This window comes from Nuphar pumila, chromosome 9, assembly GCF_984573655.1.
Source record: "Nuphar pumila chromosome 9, dmNupPumi1.hap1.1, whole genome shotgun sequence".
Taxonomy (NCBI): Eukaryota; Viridiplantae; Streptophyta; class Magnoliopsida; order Nymphaeales; family Nymphaeaceae; genus Nuphar; species Nuphar pumila.
The window spans coordinates 8596174-8616809 of NC_143257.1; the positions used below are offsets into that span (position 1 = coordinate 8596174).

The window sequence follows — 20636 nt, forward strand, 5'->3', positions numbered from 1 at the left end:
TAGGTTTTGCCTGTCATCCAAGCAAGGCCTTAAGGGCTTCTTTGATGGTTTGTCAAGGGATTGGACAAAATGAACAAACAAAACGGATAGAACACTCATTATGTTTGTTTTGTAACAATTGTATTAAGTTCAATGTTTGTTTTACAATGTGCGTGGACAACATGAACACACACGAATAATGGGTTGGATAACTTCGTTTTGGATCGTACAACTCAATCCATCCGTCCATATGAGTGTTTTTACATGTTTATTATGGATTTTAGCCTCAAATATAGATCTTGAATTGGATCTAAAAACTAAAAAATGTTTACAATTTGAGTCATTTGAGAAAAAATAAAAATGATATTTTTTATATATAAATAATTTAATCAATGTCATATCACATCTAATTATGAAAGTTTGTCATAAAACTATCAAGCCCTAAAAGCAAAATAAAAAAATCAAATTATCAAATCCTATTAAATCATAAATGTTTAAAATACAATAATATAAATCATAAATAAATAAAAAAACCCAAACTACAAGAAAAAACCATAAAATTAAATAAAAAACCTTAATTCAAACCCTAACCGAAGAAAATAAAAAAATCCCTAATCAAATTAGAAAATCTTAAAATATAATAAAATAAATCATAAATAAATCAAAAGCCTTAAACTATAAGAAAAAATATAAAATTAAATAAAAAATCAGAATTCAAACCCTAACCAAAGAAAATAAAAAAATCCCTAATCAAATGCAAGAAAAGCCCTAATCAAATTAACTAATCTTAAAATATAATAAAATAAATCATAAATAAACCAAAAAACTCTAATCTATAAGAAAAAACCATAAAATTAAATGAAAAAACACTAATTCAAACCATAACCAAAGAAAATAAAATAAATTATAAATAAACAAAAACCTTAAATCATAAAAAAAACCACAAAATTAAATAAAACCCCTAATTCAAACCCTAACCAAAGAAAGAAAAAAAACCCTAATCAAATACAAGAAAAGCCTTAATCAAATTAACTACAAAAAACTTTAAAAAATTGATTCAAAGCCCTGGTCATAAAAATCAAAGAAAACCTTTAATCAAATAAAAGAAAACCCTAATCAAATTAACTATAAAAGCCCTAATTTAAAAAATTTGATTAAAAAAGCCTAATCAATGAAAAAAACTCCAAAAGAATAGAAATCAATATGAATAAGAAGAAGAGAGAGAGAGAGAGAGGGAAAGAAGAAGAGAAAGAAAGAAGAAAAGAAAGAGAGAGAAGCGTGGGTGGCCTCCTCTGGCGTGGCCGGCCGTTGGTGGCCTCGCCCGACTTGCACAGGATATATATATATATAATATATATATATATATATATATATATATATATATATATAGAGAGAGAGAGAGAGAGAGAGAGAGAGAGAGAGAGGGTTGGGGGTGCACTCCTACCCCGTGTCTTTTTTTTTCAACACTGCCCCCGCGTCTCTGTTCTCACCGTAACAGGGAGTTGAGCAAAATTTGCATCCAAGGTTTGATGGCAGCAGGTGTATGGGACACGCACCATCAAACATAACCTAAGAGGACCATCTTTCTCGCCGTGGACAGGATGTGAGCACTCTAGATCTCTACCTGTCTCAGTAATTTAGAGATAATCTACCATGAAAATAGGAAGATCTAGATATTTAGTCGAAAAAACAATAAAAAAAATGGAGGAAAGGTGGTACAAATAATAAATTAAAGATCGACAAATAATATACAGGTTTAGTTCAGTTTTGCCTTTACAGAACGATGTCAAAGAAAACATATTATAGTTTTCAATGAAAATCAAGATAGAATATGGAACTACTTGAATTGAATTCATGACTCCATGAATTTGAACACAAGATCTGGTGGAATTGAATCCATATTAGAGCTCTTTTGCAAAGTTCTCTTCCAGAACATAAACGTTTCGTGTTTGGCCTTTGGGGAAAAAAAGTTTCATTTGAGGTTTTTTTTTTTTAATTGAAAAAGAAGCGCTTTAAACGTTATTTTCATTTGTTATTTGGTTTTTAAAGTTTTATGGAAAAAATACGTGTTTTAAACGGAGGTTTTGCAAAACCATGCCCGCGCGTCCCTGGCTTTTGGCGGCAAGAGAGAGAGAGAGAGAGAATGAGCTCTTCGGCGGTGGATGGCGAGAGTGAGCGACCAGGCTTGGTATGTCGATTGGACAACGCCCAAGGCATCGTCGACACCCTCACCTCCGTTCGGTGGAAGAAACACCAGGTTGGTCCTATCTCTCTCTCTCTCACTCTCTCTCTCTCTCTCTAAGTGGGGAGCATTGTACTTGATCCAGGATGCGCTCGTGGAGATATCGGAGCACGGAATCGTTCTCGTTGTTGAAGAATCGGGATGCCTCCAAGCCAAGGTCTACCTGAAAAGGGAGGTAAAAGAGCACCACACACCAAACCATTTCCCTCTTTCTCCATTTTGTAGTTTCTTATTCAACGGTTTGATTGATTGCGCCTTCTTCCTGTATGTGTTAATCTCCGATTTGAAAAGAATGGGCGTGACCAATTGTTGTCCTGATGATCTTTTTTTCTTTTTCATGTTTTCTTCTTTCTTGCTTTCCCACAGCTTTTCTACGTCTACGAATATGGCGCGAGAGGCCCGCGTACTAGATTCGGGCTCAGTTTGGGCCTGTTTGTTGATTGCCTCAATTCTTTCACTGTCCCGGGTGGCTCGTCCGATATTGAGATTCGCTATCCTGGACCTGATATGCAGCTCATGCTCAAGTAGAACTCCATCCCTCAATTCCCTTTCCTTGTTAGCTCATTCATTTCTTTCTGTGATGTCATGAATTTCCTTATGCAATACTGGATAATGGGATTTGTGCATAGTCAACCACTTCTTGAGCAAGCACTTTTTGATTGATGGCCGTGCGAAATGTGGCAATGTCGACCGGTTGATTGACCTCTATCTGGATTGCCATAATTTGCCACATGAAGCAGGCGTGAGAATCTGGATCTCAATCTAATGATTCATGTATACAATATGGTATTTACATAGTTGGTGTTTTCGTATGCTAGCAATCAACGATATGGTAGCAAAAAATCAAGCGGAAATCATTGTTTGTGGAATTGAAAGCATGTTCCATGCGATTGGGAATCTAATCATCAGAAATTACATAATATGCAGAATGTAATGCCAAGAGGAAAAACAGAAGGGACTTTGGTGTAAACTGAAACTTCATTTTATCTTTTTTTGTTCTTTTGTGGAATATGGATTCCATAAAATTCTCAATCCCTTCGATGGGCTGGTTTCAATTCCACAAGGCAGATATGCAATAAACGAATTTCCTTTCAATCTACAAACCTGTTTGCACATCCTTTCATTTTGAAATTTGGAAGCAATTGAGATATGGGTAACTGTATAAAGTTTTGTAGCCTATTATCTTTAAGGGGCCTTGTGAATGAGCTTTAGGCTTTCAAAAATTCTCAGTTAATGTCTTAAAACTAAAGAAACCTTTTAATAGGATTGCAAGGTATTAACATTATGAGAAACTTCATTTGTCAATTTCCAAGAACTAGGAATCATGCCTTAAGTAAGCTGGTATCTCAATGAATTGCTTGGGCACATTATGTTAACAAGTTAATTTGTCTTGATCAGAGTTGTCAGACGAGGAAGCGGAAGCAGGAGCGGGAAGCGAGGCACTTCTAAAATTTTAGGGAGCGAGAAGTACGGTACGACTTAGAAGCAAACCGGGAATCGTTTCAGAAGCGAGAGGAGAAGTGAACTGGAAGCGACCTAGGAAGCGACCTAGGAAGCAAAGTGGAAGCGAGCAAGGACTCAAAGGGAAAATGAAGATGAAAGCGAACTAGGATTCAAGTAGGAAGCGAAAGAGAAACGAGTAGGAATCAAAAGGTAAGCGAAAATGTATATTTTTCTAATTTATCAAAATATAAGATTTATATTATCATTGACAAAATAAAACATGACTAGATAACATTAAAGTTAATCTATTAATCTCAAAACTGAATCATGTATGTGAGGCAACCATTTGCATAAAAAATATATATATAGTTCATATTCTTGTTGCAATATATAATTCATATTGCAGCAAGCCATTATATTTAGTTCATATAAATAAGATCACCCACAATATTTTACTCTTACCATGATCATCGCAAGAAACAAGATCCAAAACAGGGAAAAAAATATGAAGTGACCAACATGCATTCAGTACCCAAATAACACTTCTCAAACAAAATTCATCCAAAAACAAAAACTAAAAAGAGACAAAGTGGGAGCTTCGGCTAGAGAGAGGGAGGCTATGCCAGAAAAGGGGCCAATCGGTTGGCCCCTTTTTAGGGAAAGAGAGCAAGGTAATAGTGGGTTGCCCCCTTTTCTAGCAATCAAAAACCAAGTTGATAGAGAGAGAGAGAGAGGCATACCTGAAGATCTTGAAGACAACATGGTCGCCAGAGCCTGTTGATAGTTGTCGGAGGTCATCGTCGATCTAGAGAGAGAGAGAGAGATTTGGGAAAGTCGAATAGTGTTAGGCCCTCCTCAAGGTCCGGTTGAATCGGTTCAGAGTTTGGACCAGAATGGAACTTCAGGCTAGCAACAAACATGTACTCTAGTTTGAGCTCAACGAAAGCGAAAGGATCGTGCCTGTGGTTCTTAGACTTTTAAGGCTAGGATGGACTTGTCAGGGGTACCGACTCTCGCTGGACACGATGGGGCAGAGGCCTAAGGGTGACCATAGTATAGGGTTTTGGTGGTTCTGGGAAAAGACCTAAGGAAATCGAAAATCAGAAAGGCAAAAAATGGCTTTAGAGGCTAATCAGGAAAGGTTTTCAGATGGATAAGGATTGAACCAAGGGCTTGATGGATGCCTAGGGATGTGTGTCAGAGTTAGGATATGTTGTTAGAGGTCAGGGATCACTAAAATAGGTCATTGGGTGGCTGCGATGCTCCAATGGTAAAAACTACACGTTTTGCCGAATCGACAAGGTGCAATTTTGGTATTTCAGGTCCCGAATGTAGACTAGGTTTTAACTAAGGTTGAGATCAGTTTCATGGGTTGTGTATCAGGTCTAGGGAGGTCCTAAAGGGGTCTACACGTTCAGGTATGGTTAGTGTATGTGTAGGAGATCGAAAGAGGCAAAACAACCCACAGAACAAGACTGCACTACTCCTTCGGGTGCGGTCTTGGTCTAGACGGTTTAGGCTGTCTTAAGGAAGGTTAAAGATTGGTTCTAGGGTATGATAGAGGTTCAGAGAGTGGTATAAATACCTGAGACACGTTCGTAACGAAGACTGATCAGCAGAACTACGACCGACAGGGCTCCTACGTCGATTTCCAAGGTAAGAATCACTATACAACGAAGATACAAGTACAAGAAGGGGTTGGGCCCTTGGAATGGATGAAGGACCGACTTAGGGAGGCCTGGTCTCACTTGTATCACAAAGAGGAGAGGGAATAACGTGAGGGAGGAGAGAGAGAAGGGGAGAGAGAGAGACGCCTAGAGAGAGAGGGACTCGTCCAGAGAGAGGGGGACGACTAGAGGGAAGGAGAGAGCTTGAGAAACTTCAATATCTTATTCCATAATGCATAAAGGGGAACCCTAAACCTCTATTTATATATGAGAGGTTTGGGATAGAGTACCTATCCAATCAACCTATCTTAAAGCATAAAGACTCTTACTGAAAAATAAAGACTGAGTAAGAACTCTAAAGTCCTTCCTCCGACAAGACTCTTTCTCTAAAAGATACTCTTCAAAAGAATAAATTAACTAAGGATTCTTCCACAATTAATTAACTTGCTTCTAGACTGGGGGATGTCCCTTAGGACTCTCCGACATGATACACCTCCTAGGTAGACCGTTCCTTAATTGACTTGCCTCCTCTGCTTGAAATGTGTCTTGTTTCTCTTTCTTTTGCCCTGGACTTTGGATCTTTGACTTGTCACCCATTAGAGAAGTCATGTTAGTTTCCACGTCATCAACCTGACCCCCCTCTAGGCATGGACATCCCTTACAGCCTGCAGGGAAAGGCATGTGGATCTTGAAGCTTGGATTCACACTGTCATCTGAAATTCGGGCCGTAACAAATAGGGCATCGACTGTTCTTTTTATAATGCCCAAAAGACTATTATACCCTTTAGAAAAAGGGTATTTCATTATTATATTTTTTTTGGTAAAAAGCGCGTTGATAAGGGCTAAAATGTCATTTTAATAGGAAGCAAGTTTCCCATTACTGGGAAGCGTAGGGAAGCAGGCTTGGAAATGCTGGGTGAGAAAGGTTTAAAATGGTTGACAAATCTTTTTAACAAGATTTGGTGGACAAATAAGATGCCTAATGAGTGGAGGAAGAGTACTTTGGTGCCTCTATATAGGAATAAGGGTGATATACAAGATTGCACAAACTATCGTGGTATAAAACTCATGAGTCATACTATGAAACTTTGGGAGAGGGTGATTGAGTATAGGTTGTCATGATATCGGAGAATCAATTTGGTTTTATGCCTGGAAGATCAACTATGGAAGCTATACATCTTCTTAGACAACTTATTGAGAGATATAGAGAGAGGAACAAAGATTTGCATATGGTTTTTATTGATTTGGAGAAGGCATACGATAGAGTACCTAAGGATGTTCTCTGGTGGACAATGATGAAGAAAGGTGTTTCTCTCAAGTACATTAATATAATTAAAGATATGTACGAAAGAGTAGTAACCAATGTCCGCACTTGTGGAGGGGTGACAACCAATTTTCCTATAACGGTTGGGTTACATCAAGGATCTGCATTAAGCCCTTTCCTATTTTCTATAGTGATGGATGAGCTTACGAGATCAATTCAAGAAAATGTGTCGTGGTGTATGTTGTTTGCTGATGATATTGTTTTGATTGATGAGTCTAGAGCTGAGGTTAATGCTAAGTTAAAATTATGGAGACAGACATTGGAAGCAAGAGTTTTTAAGTTGAGTAAGAGTAAGACAAAATATATGGAATGTCGGTTTAGTAAGCAACAAAGTAGTGATGGGAGTGTAGTGAAGCTTGGTGAGCAAGAAATACCAGTGGATGACTGTTTCAAATATTTGTGATTTATCATTCAAAAGTATGGAGATGTAAATCATAGGATAAAGGTTGGGTGGATGAAATGGAAAAGTGCAACTGGAGTGTTGTGCGATCGTAGAATGCCATTGCGGTTGAAGGGAAAGTTTTATAGGACGACAATTAGGCCCGCTTTACTATATAGTACGGAATGTTGGGTTGCCAAGAGACATCAAATTCAAAAAATGAGTGTAGCTGAGATGCGTATGCTTAGATGGATGTGTGGAAATACAATAAAAGATAAGATTCGGAACGAGGAGATACGTAAGAAGGTAGGCGTTGCACCCATTGAAAATAAGATGAGAGAGAATCGTTTATGGTGGTTTGGACATATTCGGCGAAGGCCTAATGATGCTCCAGTTAGAAGGATGGAGAAATGGGAAAATATATTAGTTAAAAGAGGTTGGGGTAGGCCTAGGAAGACTTGGATGGAGATGATAGGAAAGGATATGAATGCTTTGAACCTCACCGAGGACATGACATTGGATAGAAATGATTGGAGGAGAAGGATTCATGTGGAATACCCAGAATGATTTTCTTTTTTGGTTCATATCGCCGACCCCAATTGTTTTGGGATGAAGGCATAGTTGTTATTGTTGTTGTGTTTCCTATTTAGGGGAAGTGTGTTTCCCATTAGGGGGGAAGCACGCTTCCCATTTTAAAATAGCTCTTCCCCTGACGTTTTGGAAGCACGGTGTTTTTGGCTTTCGAAGCACATTTTGGAGAAGTGTGCTTCCCTGCCTGTGTATGCGCTTCCAATAACCCTGCAGCAAAAACTTTAATTCTGCCACTCAATGAGGCTTTACTGTTTCAGTTGTTTGAGGCTAACTTTGCTTAGCTCTTGAATGTTCATCCTGACTCAGGTGTATATGTTAGCCCAACATTGTCTTTTTGGAAGACTGTTATGGATAGCAGTCATTTGCATTTTCTAATGTCTTCCTACTTACATTTGTACCCAGTAGTGATGTTAAAACATGCCTTCCTGCATTTTTTGTGCCCTTTTTGTATTTTCTCCACTTTTCTGTCTTCCTATATTTCTTTGGTTACTACTTGTGAATTTAAATGAAAGTTTCTTTTCCTTTAAAAAAACTACATGGCTGCATGGTATCATGCTTAAAATTTTTCCTCAACTGCTTCTGGTGATCATGTTAAGACTTCTGAGTTTGACATTTGTGCTGCTCAGTTCTGGTCCTGATCTTTTTGGTGCAGTAGACTTAGTCCAGTCTTGGATTCTGTTCTTTGAGCTTGAACAGCTGTCATTTGTTAAATGACACTTTGCAAGATTAGAACAAATTTTAAAGATTTTCATCTTGTGGTAAAAGTGGATGCCTTGAAGCTTTAAAATGTTTAGCCTATGTAATTTGTTAAATTTCATGCATGAGCTATATTGATGTGGAAGCAAATCAGGTCATGCTGAACATGAGCGTTTTTGCTCATGCTGACATCGTGGCCATCCGATTTGCATTTTAAAAAGCTCAAGAGTCAACAAAACCACATGTCATTCATCCAAAATGCAAACAGACGGCCACGATGTCGGCATGAGCAAAAACGCTCATGTTCAGCATGACCTGATCTGCTTCCTGTTGATGTTGGGGGTGTTCAAATTTCACATATGAATCGTATTTTGTTTTGCATCATGTCAGGGAAGAAAACTCCCTATCTACACTTGCTTTGAAAATCTTTCTACAATGGATAAAATATGTGAAAGTTGCGGTTTTTCTGTAAAGCTTTTCATAGGAAAAGGGAAGGTCATCACAAATAGTACATTGCATATTGCACTATATGCATTTCTTACTGGAACACAATTGAGGTGTCGTCACTATATAGTAGCAAAAACAAAGGGAAACTAGTGACAAATTGTTAAATGTCACTGAGAAGATTGATGTTAGTATAATGGGGAGCTTTTTGGAAGGGAACATTTCCAAGGCTATATTGATATGCTAATGCTTCTAGAAGCAACATTTTCATTTAAGCAATGGTAGATAATGTTTTTTCTTTCATGAAAAATGTTGATAAAAGAATCATAATTTTATTATTTTGATGGGTTAACATTCAGTGGATTTGCTTATGTTTTTTATCATAAAAGAATGCTTTGTTATGTTGGGGATGGTTGATTCTAACAGTTTGATAAAGGCTTCATGCATGGTTTGATAGGTAGCACCCATGCTAAAATTGCAGGCTTTTGCTTAATCACAGAGATGTGAAAGCATTCTAGATATGTTTGATTAAAGTCTAACTGCATATATGTGCACAATGTGCTACTTTTATATATTTCCAGTGCTGGCATATTCATCTCCTGTCATTTGCTACCCACACTCAACTTATACATTAGCAAAGAGAATAATAGCTTAAGAAACCTAGAAGTGAACTGTTTTCAACCAATGGAGTTTGACCTCTAAAGGGGACTTCTTCGACAGCAAGTCACAAATTCTTCTGGAAGCATATTTCTTTATTGTACTTTCTAAGCTTGGTAGTTTAAGTTTTTGGCTTCTATTCCTGTATTTGCCTTTCAGACTTTACAATGCTGGCTACCTCAAAACCCTGCATATACTATATGTTGTTCAAATGTACCAACTAAAATGGCTGCCTTACTTTCCTCAAACTATGTTATCTTCTTGCTTTGCTTATCCTAGCTTAACAAATTGTTCGAGTTGGTGCCTCTCTCTCTCTCTTAATTTTTTTATAAATCATTTCTTGCTTAAATATTGACCTTCTCTATTTCAGCATTTGCTAAATGCAGTTTTTTTACAATTTGATCTGTGTCCTACACAAAGTTCTTGTTTCATTGGGTGTTTCTCCAACATTGAACATTAGCAGACCTGATTCCTTGTTGTCTCTTTTTCTCTTGTGTTTCTCATAGTTTTTTTGCTTTCTTCCCATTCAAGTTTATTGAAGTTCTTGCAATCATCAAACTAGAAAAGGAAGTCTCTTTCTGCCATTTATAATTTTGAAACCCTTTTTACCAGGTCCGTTGATTCACTTGATATGTGCATCTATGCTGAAATACGGACAAGGATTCCAGAAACAGTTTCATGGGATTATGACTTTGAGACACAAGGCAATGCCCCAATATGTTTTACTGTTAAGGTAACCCTGCGTTCCTTTACTATCTGGTTTTCATAATTATTCTTCCTTTTGTGATCGTTTTAGCCTTGATACTTTCCTCCCTTCTGGTAATGATCAATACTACTTTTAACTAATTATGGAGGAATCCAGTCTGCAGTTCTGAAGGAAGCAGTGGATGATCTTGAGTGGCCTGGTTCTAGTATCCAGATAGTGCTGAATCCGGAGCCACCTTCTGTTACATTCAGAGGTGAGGGTCATGGTGATTTACAGGTGGGTGACGTCTTTATCACTGCAAGCATCCTTTTAATGTTTAATTTATGTAAAACTTCCATTCACCTTGTTATTTTAAGTCCTGAAAGTTCAATTCTCGACAGATTGACTTCTTATATTATGCAAATACCGATCTTTTGAACTCATTTCAATGTGATCACCAGGTCTCTTACAGGTACATAGTCTCTGATATATATAATTGTGTTCTTCTATTGAAACTGTTTTCATGTACAATACACCTGTGCATGCTGGGGTAGTTACTCTCTTGAACATTGACTGATTTTGTGCTGGGTATAACCATATTGCAATGGATGCAAGTTCTCTTTTATTGCTAAGATATGTCATTCTAGAAATTTACAGGTACAAATACAAGTTTCTTCATGCAACAACCTCAAATATTCCTAGTAGCGTCATAAAGGACAACCGTGCTAGCAAGTTAACCATAGGAAGAGGTGGGATTCTGAAAATCCAGCATCTAGTTTCTGTTGTAAGACAAGGACACACTCATGGTGACCCTGTAGGATATCAGCAAATTGGACGTATTGCCTATATTGAGTTTTATGTCAAACCTGAAGAAGATGGAGAGACTGAAGCTGGCTAGTGGATATTTTTTCAGAAACCTGCTTTATCACTATCTCTGTGAGGTATACTTTGCGAATATAATGTTGGAAGTTTCGACAATATAACTTAGTTGATTTGAAGAGGTTCTTTTAGGGGAGAAACTATGTGCTTTTGGGATCACTGTGCTCCCTGGATGTTAGCTATTTCAGAGACTGTCAGTGTTCTCAGGGTTGTGAAATGAGTATCTTTGTTTGTTTGTTATTTATTTGTTGTGTGTGTGTGTACATGTGTATGTGTGTGTGAGTGTAGTACTGAGTAGAGCTTCTCACAAGGGGCTTCAGCTTAGCTGGGTAAGAGAGTTGTGGTTTTAGGGCCCAAAGACAAATTCGGAAAGAGGTTTGGCGATGTGCCTATGTCCATGGGGAACACAAATCACACAAACACAAGCAAAGAAGCAATCAATCACAAGTCAAAAGGATTTACGTGGTTCAACGATGTGCCTACATCTACGGAGAGAGTTTGAGATAATCTTATTAATGAGAAACAATCACCGTACAATATATATATGCAAAAACACAGAAGATGAACAATAACACCTTTCGTTTGGTCCACCAATACGATCGTGCGTACAACCAAGTCTTCCTCTCTCTACCACCAAGATAGAACAACCCAAGAACACCTTGATGGCCTTCAATGGAGGACAGCCCTCACCAAAACCCACAGTTTGCCTTCCTCACAACACTTTTGTATTTCTTTTCTCACACTATCCCAAAACCCACACACAGACTCCCACAATAGGAATAGTCCAACACAACCCATTTCACCACTTTTCTTTATGAAATAGGAAACCCCAAAAAGAGTCCTCTATGGTCTCAGCCAAAAAACGTGGCATGTGGGTCCCATGATGGACTTATTCAAGCCACATAATGACAAGAGCAGTGTTTAGCAAATGAGTGAAATTTGAATCTGGTTGAGGACTTGTACAGTACACGAGTTCAAGCTCAAGCATAGGCGTAGGCTGGTTAAGAGGCTATTTAAAACAAATTTCTATATATTGTTTTTTCAGATGGTTTTAATATAAAAGAAATTGTTATGGTGGTGCTGAAGTGTTGCTTGTGTTCAGAAGTTACAGGTACCTCCCTTTATATATATATATATATATATATATATATATATATATATATATATATATATATATATATATATATAGATAGATAGATAGATAGATAGATAGAGAGAGAGAGAGAGAGAGAGAGCTCCATGCCTGCTCAGTCTTGAGCTCAATTTGAGCTTGCAAAATAGTGTTGAAGCTCAGCTTGGCTTGAGCATGCCTTAAAGGCATATGATGCAGATGTGCACTTGGAGGAGAATGTGCTAGAGTAAAGCAGTTAAGGTTTACCAAAATGTAATTTATCCTTGACAAAAAGATAAGGGTCTTGTTTTCTATTGGTTTACTAGATAATGAAACACTGTATGCAAATTTGTGTTGCTGACCTCTGGGCATTGTGGCAAATGGTTTGGCAGTTTAGATCTCTGAAGTGCATCTGGAAAAGAAAAAATCAAGTGCATGCCATGGACTTTTGTACTTGTTGGTGCTCAATTTGCATCCTAGTTATGCTACTGTTGATGATCATTCTTGTTTAGATTGTTTTCTCGCTGCATGCTTATGTTTGGCATAATTTGCTGACAGAATAGATGACCCAATAGTTACCCCAATGCTGTCAGAAGCAACTGTAACCAAAGTTGATGCAAAACTTGTGCATCAAGTCTATCAACACATTTTTGTCGCTTCTAGTCAACTGAATTTCGTTTGCATCAACATATATGAATGGCTTCAGTACCCTTACTGCAAAATGCTTTGAGCTGTAGGAATGATGAAAATACTACATTTATAAGGCCATCCCTTTAGGATAACCAACAGGTCATTTCACTAGTTTGCTGCAGATTCTACCCAACTTTATTCACTTGCAGAGATTTGTGTTCCTCTGGGCATACATCTACAGCTTTTGATTAGGTAATGATATTTGTATCGAGAGTTTATGCAATTGTTCTATCTTGGTTCATTTTTCTGAATTGCAAGTACCGCAGAGACATGACCATATAAACCGACTCGGTACTTGTTATGACAAGGCTCGTCCTGATCAATATTGTTTAAGTTGCTGAGAGCCAATATAGACAAGTGTTGGTTTGACTTGAAAAAAATGTGCAATATAACCTAGTTTGGAGGGGTAAAATGACAGTAAGAGTTAGCTTGTTTATTTTGTTTGTGTTGTGTAAGCATGAAAATTGCACGCTTAGCTTTTATCAGTTTAGGATCACTGGATGAGCTGTTTAAATGGCCTAGCTAGCACAAGTGAAAAAAAAACAGATGCAAGACTTTGCCAAGATTACGCTTTCATTCGTGTCCAATGTTTCAAGATTAAAACTGTAACACCCCATTTAATTTTTAATGAAAATTCTAATTTTTTTTTTTTTTAAAACCTTTAACTAGATAAATGAGGAGCTACTAAGAACTTCAATCTTATTCCATCATAACAAAGTTTATTACATCAAGTTGAAATATCCAGAAACATTAAACAGAAAAGTAGTAGTGCCATGATCGCCTGACGATGCCACCGCCCTCACTCTGATTGTGCATTTATGTCTTTACCTGAAAATAGTAAACCACAAAGGAATCAGACTACCACTGTCTGAGTAAGTGATACTGTCATGTGAACAAGTATGTATGAACTTTGATTTAACCGAAATTTAGTACTTATGTCAACATGCTTTTCTTTTTAAGACCATCATGTCTGAAGTGATTTCTGAGTAAGAGAATTCTATGATTTTAGTTTTCCATGTTTATTTCACAAGAACTCCTATCGGTCCCATTAGTTAATACCACATTTTTTTTTTTGGTTTAAATTTTCAGTTCATTCTTACCCTGTGGGTACGCACAGGCATTCGACATCGTAGCGGACCGAGATTATACGGAGGTTCATACGATCCGTATAACTAGCCGTACGGATACCCAAAAGGGGCGCGGTGCTCGACCGAGAGAGATCCCCAATTGGCAAGACTAACATTGGATGCACCCATAACTCTTCTGCAGAAGACTTGGACTCACCACCTAGGACTCACTGGTGGTCCTGGTCCCCTAACTCCGAGGACTGGGGACCGGGTGAGACGCCTCGCTCTCACAATACAGGTATGTCCTACGGAGTGTGTACCATCCACTCTCTCCAAAGTGGACCATGGGTCTGGTAACATACACTGTGATCCAGTGTACCCAGAACCCGGGAATCCAGTAACATACACCGTCGTGGTGTACCCAGAAACCCATTGAGAAACCGGTAACATATACCCTTTTTGGTATACCCAGTTCTCACACTTATTATCTTTCTTTATTTTCTCACCTTTATTCTATGCTCAGCTGACCCGACCAAGATTTCTTGTGTTAGTTGGTTCTCAAAATTCTTATCTTTCCCATGGCATATAATTCAAAATTCTAACTCGAGATATACACACTGTAGTCATGATTCTTATGTCTTTTCTCGACATATAATTCAAGCTCCAACCTGAGCTCAAAATTCGAAAAGAGCTGGTAACATATATCTTTTCATGGTATCCCTAGATCTCACCCCAATATATATATATATATATATGTGTGTGTGTGTGTTTCTTCATTAATTTCATTAATGACAGGTCATACTAATCTACTGTAGTGGGCTTGAGTGCTAAATTTACAACTGTTGCCATGAATATTCTTTTCATATGTGAGTGATGACGCGTAACTAGAAAATTTATTGGTGATTATGCAACGAATCCCCATAATGGCACTCACATGAAATTTTTCTTATTAAAAGGTGCTATCTACTAACTATTGTCAGGACCAATCACAACAAGGTAGTAGCAACTACTACCCTATCCAACGCCCTAGTCCAATCCGGCTAGATTCTGCCCCTATGTTTTTGTTTTGGTCGTGCAGTACCCCATCGACAGTTGCAATATGCCATGGCTGAAGTCAATATGACCCCCCAACCGATTAGGCTCAACAGAGCGCAAGGTGCCCTGCCACACACCATGGCCATTGGCCTTGCACTAGTGGCATCAACAGGCAAGAGGCTAACAGACACTAGTCTCCTGTACTACCCAACGAACCATAACTGAAGCATCGATAAGATGTAGCATCCCCTGCTATAACCACTATCGTTAGTTCAGCGTTTGCTGATCTCAAGCTGGATTAGATCGACCCTCATAATCAGATATGATCACCAAATCTCCCAGCAAAAAGGGAAACATGAATTGAAGTCGAGTCGACACCCCAATCCATTTTTGATCCAACATTTTTTTTTTCATAGAATTGAACGTGTATAATCATATGCTTGAACAATAATACACACATTGCTTACGTAATTACCTATTTGTGAGTCCTATGCAATAATCCTACCAATATATATATATATATATATATATATATATATATATATATATAATTGTTGGATTAATTAAGTGACTTGACATGTGGTATGAAGCATCCCACCATGGTACAGATCCATATGTATGAACTCATTTATTTGCTAAATGGTGTTATCACAATGAAATCTATGAACCTTATGTAATTAGACTAAGTTTACGTAGTCCAAGCATGTGATATTCCAATTACAATCCTCTTCCATACGTTGAAATAAGAGGTCTCATGATGGTGGGTGCAAATCTATAGTTGAAAGTGTGTAGATTGATTGGTCTGATTTGTGCCTTCACCTAGTTAGAGAGCAGCCATCATGCACGTCTATAACCATAGTTTCAAAGATGTGTAAATTAAAAAGGAAATTCTTAGGGATATGCAGACTTGATTATACCGACCCATTACATCATTGGTTTGCTGGCAGCCCTCAATGAACGTGAGAGGCATATGGAACAACAACTAGAAGAAACAAAAGATTAGGTACGGCTAATAAATCTATCCAGAAATTTTTTTTTTTCGTTTTCATTTCCTCACACGCAGTCCAACCAATTGAACAGATCACGCTGGGTGTGTTTTGTTCCCTAACGTCTAAATCTATGTTCAGGACCTGTGTATAACATGTTTAAACAATCTTTTCACAGGATATATCTTTATATTTCCTCTAATAACTTAGATCTCAATATCATTCAATGTCAATGCAGTATTATTTTTTTTCTTTTTAGGTCTAATAGTTACTCGGTTTAATGGGAGTGTTTGAACTACCGAATAACAAATCCATTATATGGTTTAGGAACACATTACATTGCAAATAATGTACTTAGTTGTGTATCCCTTACCTCGTGTGAGCGTGAATCCACCGGAAAAAATGTTTGCCCTACTCGCGGACGTCGGATACCCACGTGCGAGCTCCTCGCCGGAATCAATGGTGAGGTACTCAATATGGGAAATCGTTCAGCTGGTTGGACTGAAGGGGAGAGGGAAGGAGGGTCACACGTTTGGGCTGAAGGGGGCGTGAGAGCAAGAGGCCTTGGGTTCCAAGATACCTCGTTAATTGTTGTAGGGTTTTCCTAAAAAAAAACGTAAAATCAATATGGTTTTTATTGCAGCCTTCCCAATTGCTGGACTGTTGGGCTTCCAAGGTGGCCCAACGTTCAGCCTTTCCTAAAAAAAATCGCCCCTTCTTCAGAATTAAATTCCTCATTTATTTACACCTTGATTTATTATTTATTTATTATTTATTATTATTTTTTTTTTTTTGTTACTTGGTTGGGTTTCCCAGTTGGGAAAAACGCCCAGCCGTTCTTTCCTGTGGGCGTCACCCTTTCCCCATTTAAGTCACCTTAAATGGGAAGTTGAAACGCCCAAATTTGAGAGAGGAGAGAAAAAAAATCATTAATCCTTTCAAAAAAAGAATGCTTTGTATTATTGGTGCCCTGGGGATTTGAACTGAGGTCTCCATCCTAAGGGGTAACGAGCCCCACCATTGCACCAGGTTGTGTTTCGTTGCAATACCTTGTAACGATAACCCTTTTGTCCTCTTTTGATGCATTTTACAAAAATAATGTTTTCTACAAATTATCGGGTGTCCACGGAGTTTCGAACCACACTCTCTTTCTGTTAAGGCAACCCACCATGCCAGTGTGCAAACTCTTACTTGGTTGTACTTCTTTTCAACTAAAAACTACTTCAGTGATGGGCGATGTTCTAAATCGCGTAAGCATGACATACAAATTGGCGAGCGCACTGTTCATGAAGAATCAAGTCCCGAGAATTATAAATCAACATTCAAAATACATATGACTAGTAACTCCCCAAATTTGAGATCCGACGAGGAAAAAAAATCTCGTTATTTCATGTGAATTACTGGAAAGCATGTTTAAGTCGGGTATGGTCCTGACGATGGCGATATTCGCAAGAGGTGATACTTTCGAGACGTATTTTGCGAATGTAGTTGAAATTGAAAATTTAAAGCTGGATTTTTAAGTGGGTTTCGACTCCATCCAAGATCCAAATCCCTATATACTATTTGAATCTGATTATTGAATCCGCTTGATCCATTTGGATCGACTCTTCATCCTTTTATCGTATTCATTTCCAATAATTATAACCTTTCTTAAATTTGATAATTGTCGAAATTTTTGCGGGTTTTACATCCTTTCCTCCTAAAAAGAATTTCGTCCGCGAAATTCGTTACAAGTTAGATACAAACAGGTCAGGGTATCTCTCTTTCATTGCTTCTTCGGGCTCCCAGGTACATTCTTCGAGCCCATGGTGTTGCCAACGAACTTTAACTAATGTGATGGTCTTATTTCTCATCACTCTTTCACGACGATCTACGATTTCCACGGGTCGCTCCTCTACCGTCAAGTCCTCTTGTACCTGTAGATCCTCGAATTGTATCACATGGGAGGGATCTGGCACATACTTTCGCAACATTGATATGTGAAATACATTGTGAATGTTTGTGAATTGCGGAGGTAATTCCACTCGATATGCCGTTTCGCCGATCCTCTTTAATATGCTGAATGGTCCTACATATCGAGGACTAAGCTTTCCCTTCTTACCAAACCGAAAAACACTCTTGGTTGGTGATACTTTCACAAATATCCTTTCTCCAACTTCAAATGCTAGCTCTCTGCGTCGCTGATCCGCGTAACTCTTTTGTCGACTTTGAGCGGCACGCAGTCTATGCTGGATCTTTTGGATTTGTTCTGTATAATGTTTGAGTATTATAGGGGATTCAATTGTTCTCTCTCCCACCTCATTCCAATGTACTGGCGATCTACAAGGTCGCCCATACAGAGCTTCAAACGGTGCCATTCCGATGCTTGCATGGTAACTATTGTTGTACGCGAACTCTGCTAGCACCACGTGAGTATCCCACTCACCTTTCCAATCCAACATGCAAGCCCTCAACATATCTTCCAATGTTTGTATGGTCCTTTTTGATTGTCCGTCCGTCTGGGGGTGAAAAGCTGTACTAAACTTTAATTTGGTACCCAGCGCAGACTGAAGTTGTCACCACAATCGAGAAGTGAATCGAGGATCTCGATCGAAAATAATGGAGATTGGTACTCCATGCAATCTGACTATCTCTTGAATGTACAACTCCGTCAAGCTTTCCAATGATTGACCCTTCCTCATCGGCAGAAAATGCGCCGATTTGGTTAGTCTATCGACGATGACCCAAATGGCATCATGTTTTCTCCGTGTACGGGGTAATCCCATTATGAAGTCCATGGTTATGTTCTCCCACTTCCATTGAGGAATTTCCATCAATTGCATCATACCTCCGGGTCTCTGATGTTCAATCTTGACTTGTTGGCAAGTCAAACATTTCGCGACGTATCTAGCGATATCGCGTTTGATTCCGTTCCACCAATATCCGCGTTGTAGATCCTTGAACATTTTTGTACTTCCCGGGTGAATGGTGTATTTGTTTTTGTGGGCTTCACCTAGTAATTCTTCTCTCAACTCTGGGTCGCTGGGGACCCATAGTCTTTCCCGCATCCATATGCTTCCATCCTCTCTTCGCCTGAATTCATTATCTTCTTGTTGAGCCAGTGTCTCCATCTTCCCGTACTGAGGATCTTCCTTCTGCTTTGCTATCACCTTCTCTTTGAATTCTGGTTGTATAGTGAGATTATTCACTTTTATTGTGCCGGAGCTTGTTGTGAATGGACTCCATTCTGCAAGGTCTTCTATCAACTTCCATTCTATATTTATTAAACTGGCCAATCCACCGCCCGACTTTCGACTGAGAGCATCTGCTACGACGTTCGCTTTTCCTGAATGGTAGGAAAGGGTGAACTCATAATCTTTTATGAATTCGAGCCATCTTCGCTGTCTCATATTTAATTCTTTTTGCGAAAACAAATATTTTAAACTCTTATGATCTGTAAATATTTCGAATTGCTCACCATATAGGTAATGCCTCTATACTTTAAGAGCGAACACTACTGCTGCTAACTCCAGGTCATGTGTAGGATAATTCCTCTCATGGGTCTTCAACTGCCTTGACGCATATGCTATGACCTTGTCATGTTGCATTAATACACAACCCAATCCGGTACCCGAAGCGTCAGTGTATATCACAAATCCACCGCTTCCCGAGGGTAACGTCAGCACAGGGGCTGTAGTCAGTTTTGTCTTGAGGGTCTGAAAACTCTCTTCACATTTTTCGCTCCAAACGAACTTCACACCTTTTCGTAAGAGCTTCGTCATTGGCATCGCGATTCTGGAGAAGTCTTGAATAAACCGTCTATAATATCCTGCCAACCCGAGAAAACTCCTGATCTCGCTAACATTCTTTGGTGGAGCCCAATTAGTTACAGCCTCCACCTGTGCTGGATCCACCGAAACACCGTCCTTGGAGATAACGTGTCCAAGAAACATAACTTGGTCGAGCCAGAACTCGCACTTTGAAAATTTGGTATACAACTGGTGTTCTCGTAGAGTCTCCACTACAGTCCTTAAATGCTCTCGATGTTCATTCACACTTTCTGAGTATATCAATATGTCGTCAATGAAAACAATGACAAAAGTGTCCAAGTATGGCCTAAAGACTCTATTCATCAAGTCCATGAAGGCAGCAGGGGCATTCGTGAGTCCAAAAGGCATCACGACGAATTCATAGTGGCCGTACCTAGTGCGGAAAGCTGATTTTGGAATATCTTCATCTTTAATTCTCAACTGATGATAGCCAGATCTCAAGTCGATCTTTGAGAAGACTTTAGCATTCCTTAATTGATCAAATAGATCCTCAATGCGAGGTAATGGATATTTGTTTTTCACTGTCGCTTGATTGAGCATCCTGTAATCAATACAGAGTCTCATGGATCCATCCTTCTTTTTCACGAACAACACGGGCGCTCCCCATGGTGATATGCTTGGTCTTACGAACCCTCGATCCATCAGTTCTTGAAGTTGTTTCTTTAATTCTTCCAATTCTGCTGGCGCCATTCGGTAAGGTGCTCTGGAGATTGGCTTGGTACCTGGTACCAAGTCAATTCCGAATTCCACTTCTCGAGGTGGAGGTATCCCCGGTAGTTCATCCGGAAACACATCGGAAAAGTCTCTGACGATATCCAGATCGTGAATCTGGACTTTAACTTCACCTCCAATTATGTTTACTAGGAAAGCAGTATCTCCCCTCTGGACATACTTATTTGCTCTTAAGGCCGATATCATCCGCTGCTTGATGATTGGTCTCGAAAGGCGAAAC

The 20636-nt window shown here is 38.8% G+C and overlaps 1 protein-coding gene across 1 annotated transcript; it reads left to right on the top strand.

Annotated features, from left to right (window-relative positions):
- The first annotated feature begins 2122 nt into the window (after window positions 1-2122).
- Window positions 2123-11103, top strand: LOC149828376 (PCNA domain-containing protein). Its single transcript, XM_090016830.1, has 7 exons — window positions 2123-2236; window positions 2307-2396; window positions 2588-2745; window positions 10035-10155; window positions 10285-10404; window positions 10509-10579; window positions 10765-11103. The coding sequence occupies exons 1-7, from the start codon at window positions 2123-2125 to the stop codon at window positions 11003-11005; spliced, it is 915 nt and encodes a 304-aa protein (XP_089872956.1). The 3' UTR covers window positions 11006-11103.
- The last annotated feature ends 9533 nt before the right edge of the window (window positions 11104-20636 follow it).

What these genes read in the sequence shown, in the direction of transcription:
- LOC149828376 (XM_090016830.1), top strand. Translation starts at nt 2,123, where the DNA reads ATGAGCTCTTCGGCGGTGGATGGCGAGAGTGAGCGACCAGGCTTGGTA. An exon ending in TTCGGTGGAAGAAACACCAG is followed by an intron (nt 2,237 to 2,306) that starts GTTGGTCCTATC and finishes TACTTGATCCAG; the next exon opens with GATGCGCTCGTGGAGATATC. An exon ending in GATCACCAGGTCTCTTACAG is followed by an intron (nt 10,580 to 10,764) that starts GTACATAGTCTC and finishes AGAAATTTACAG; the next exon opens with GTACAAATACAAGTTTCTTC.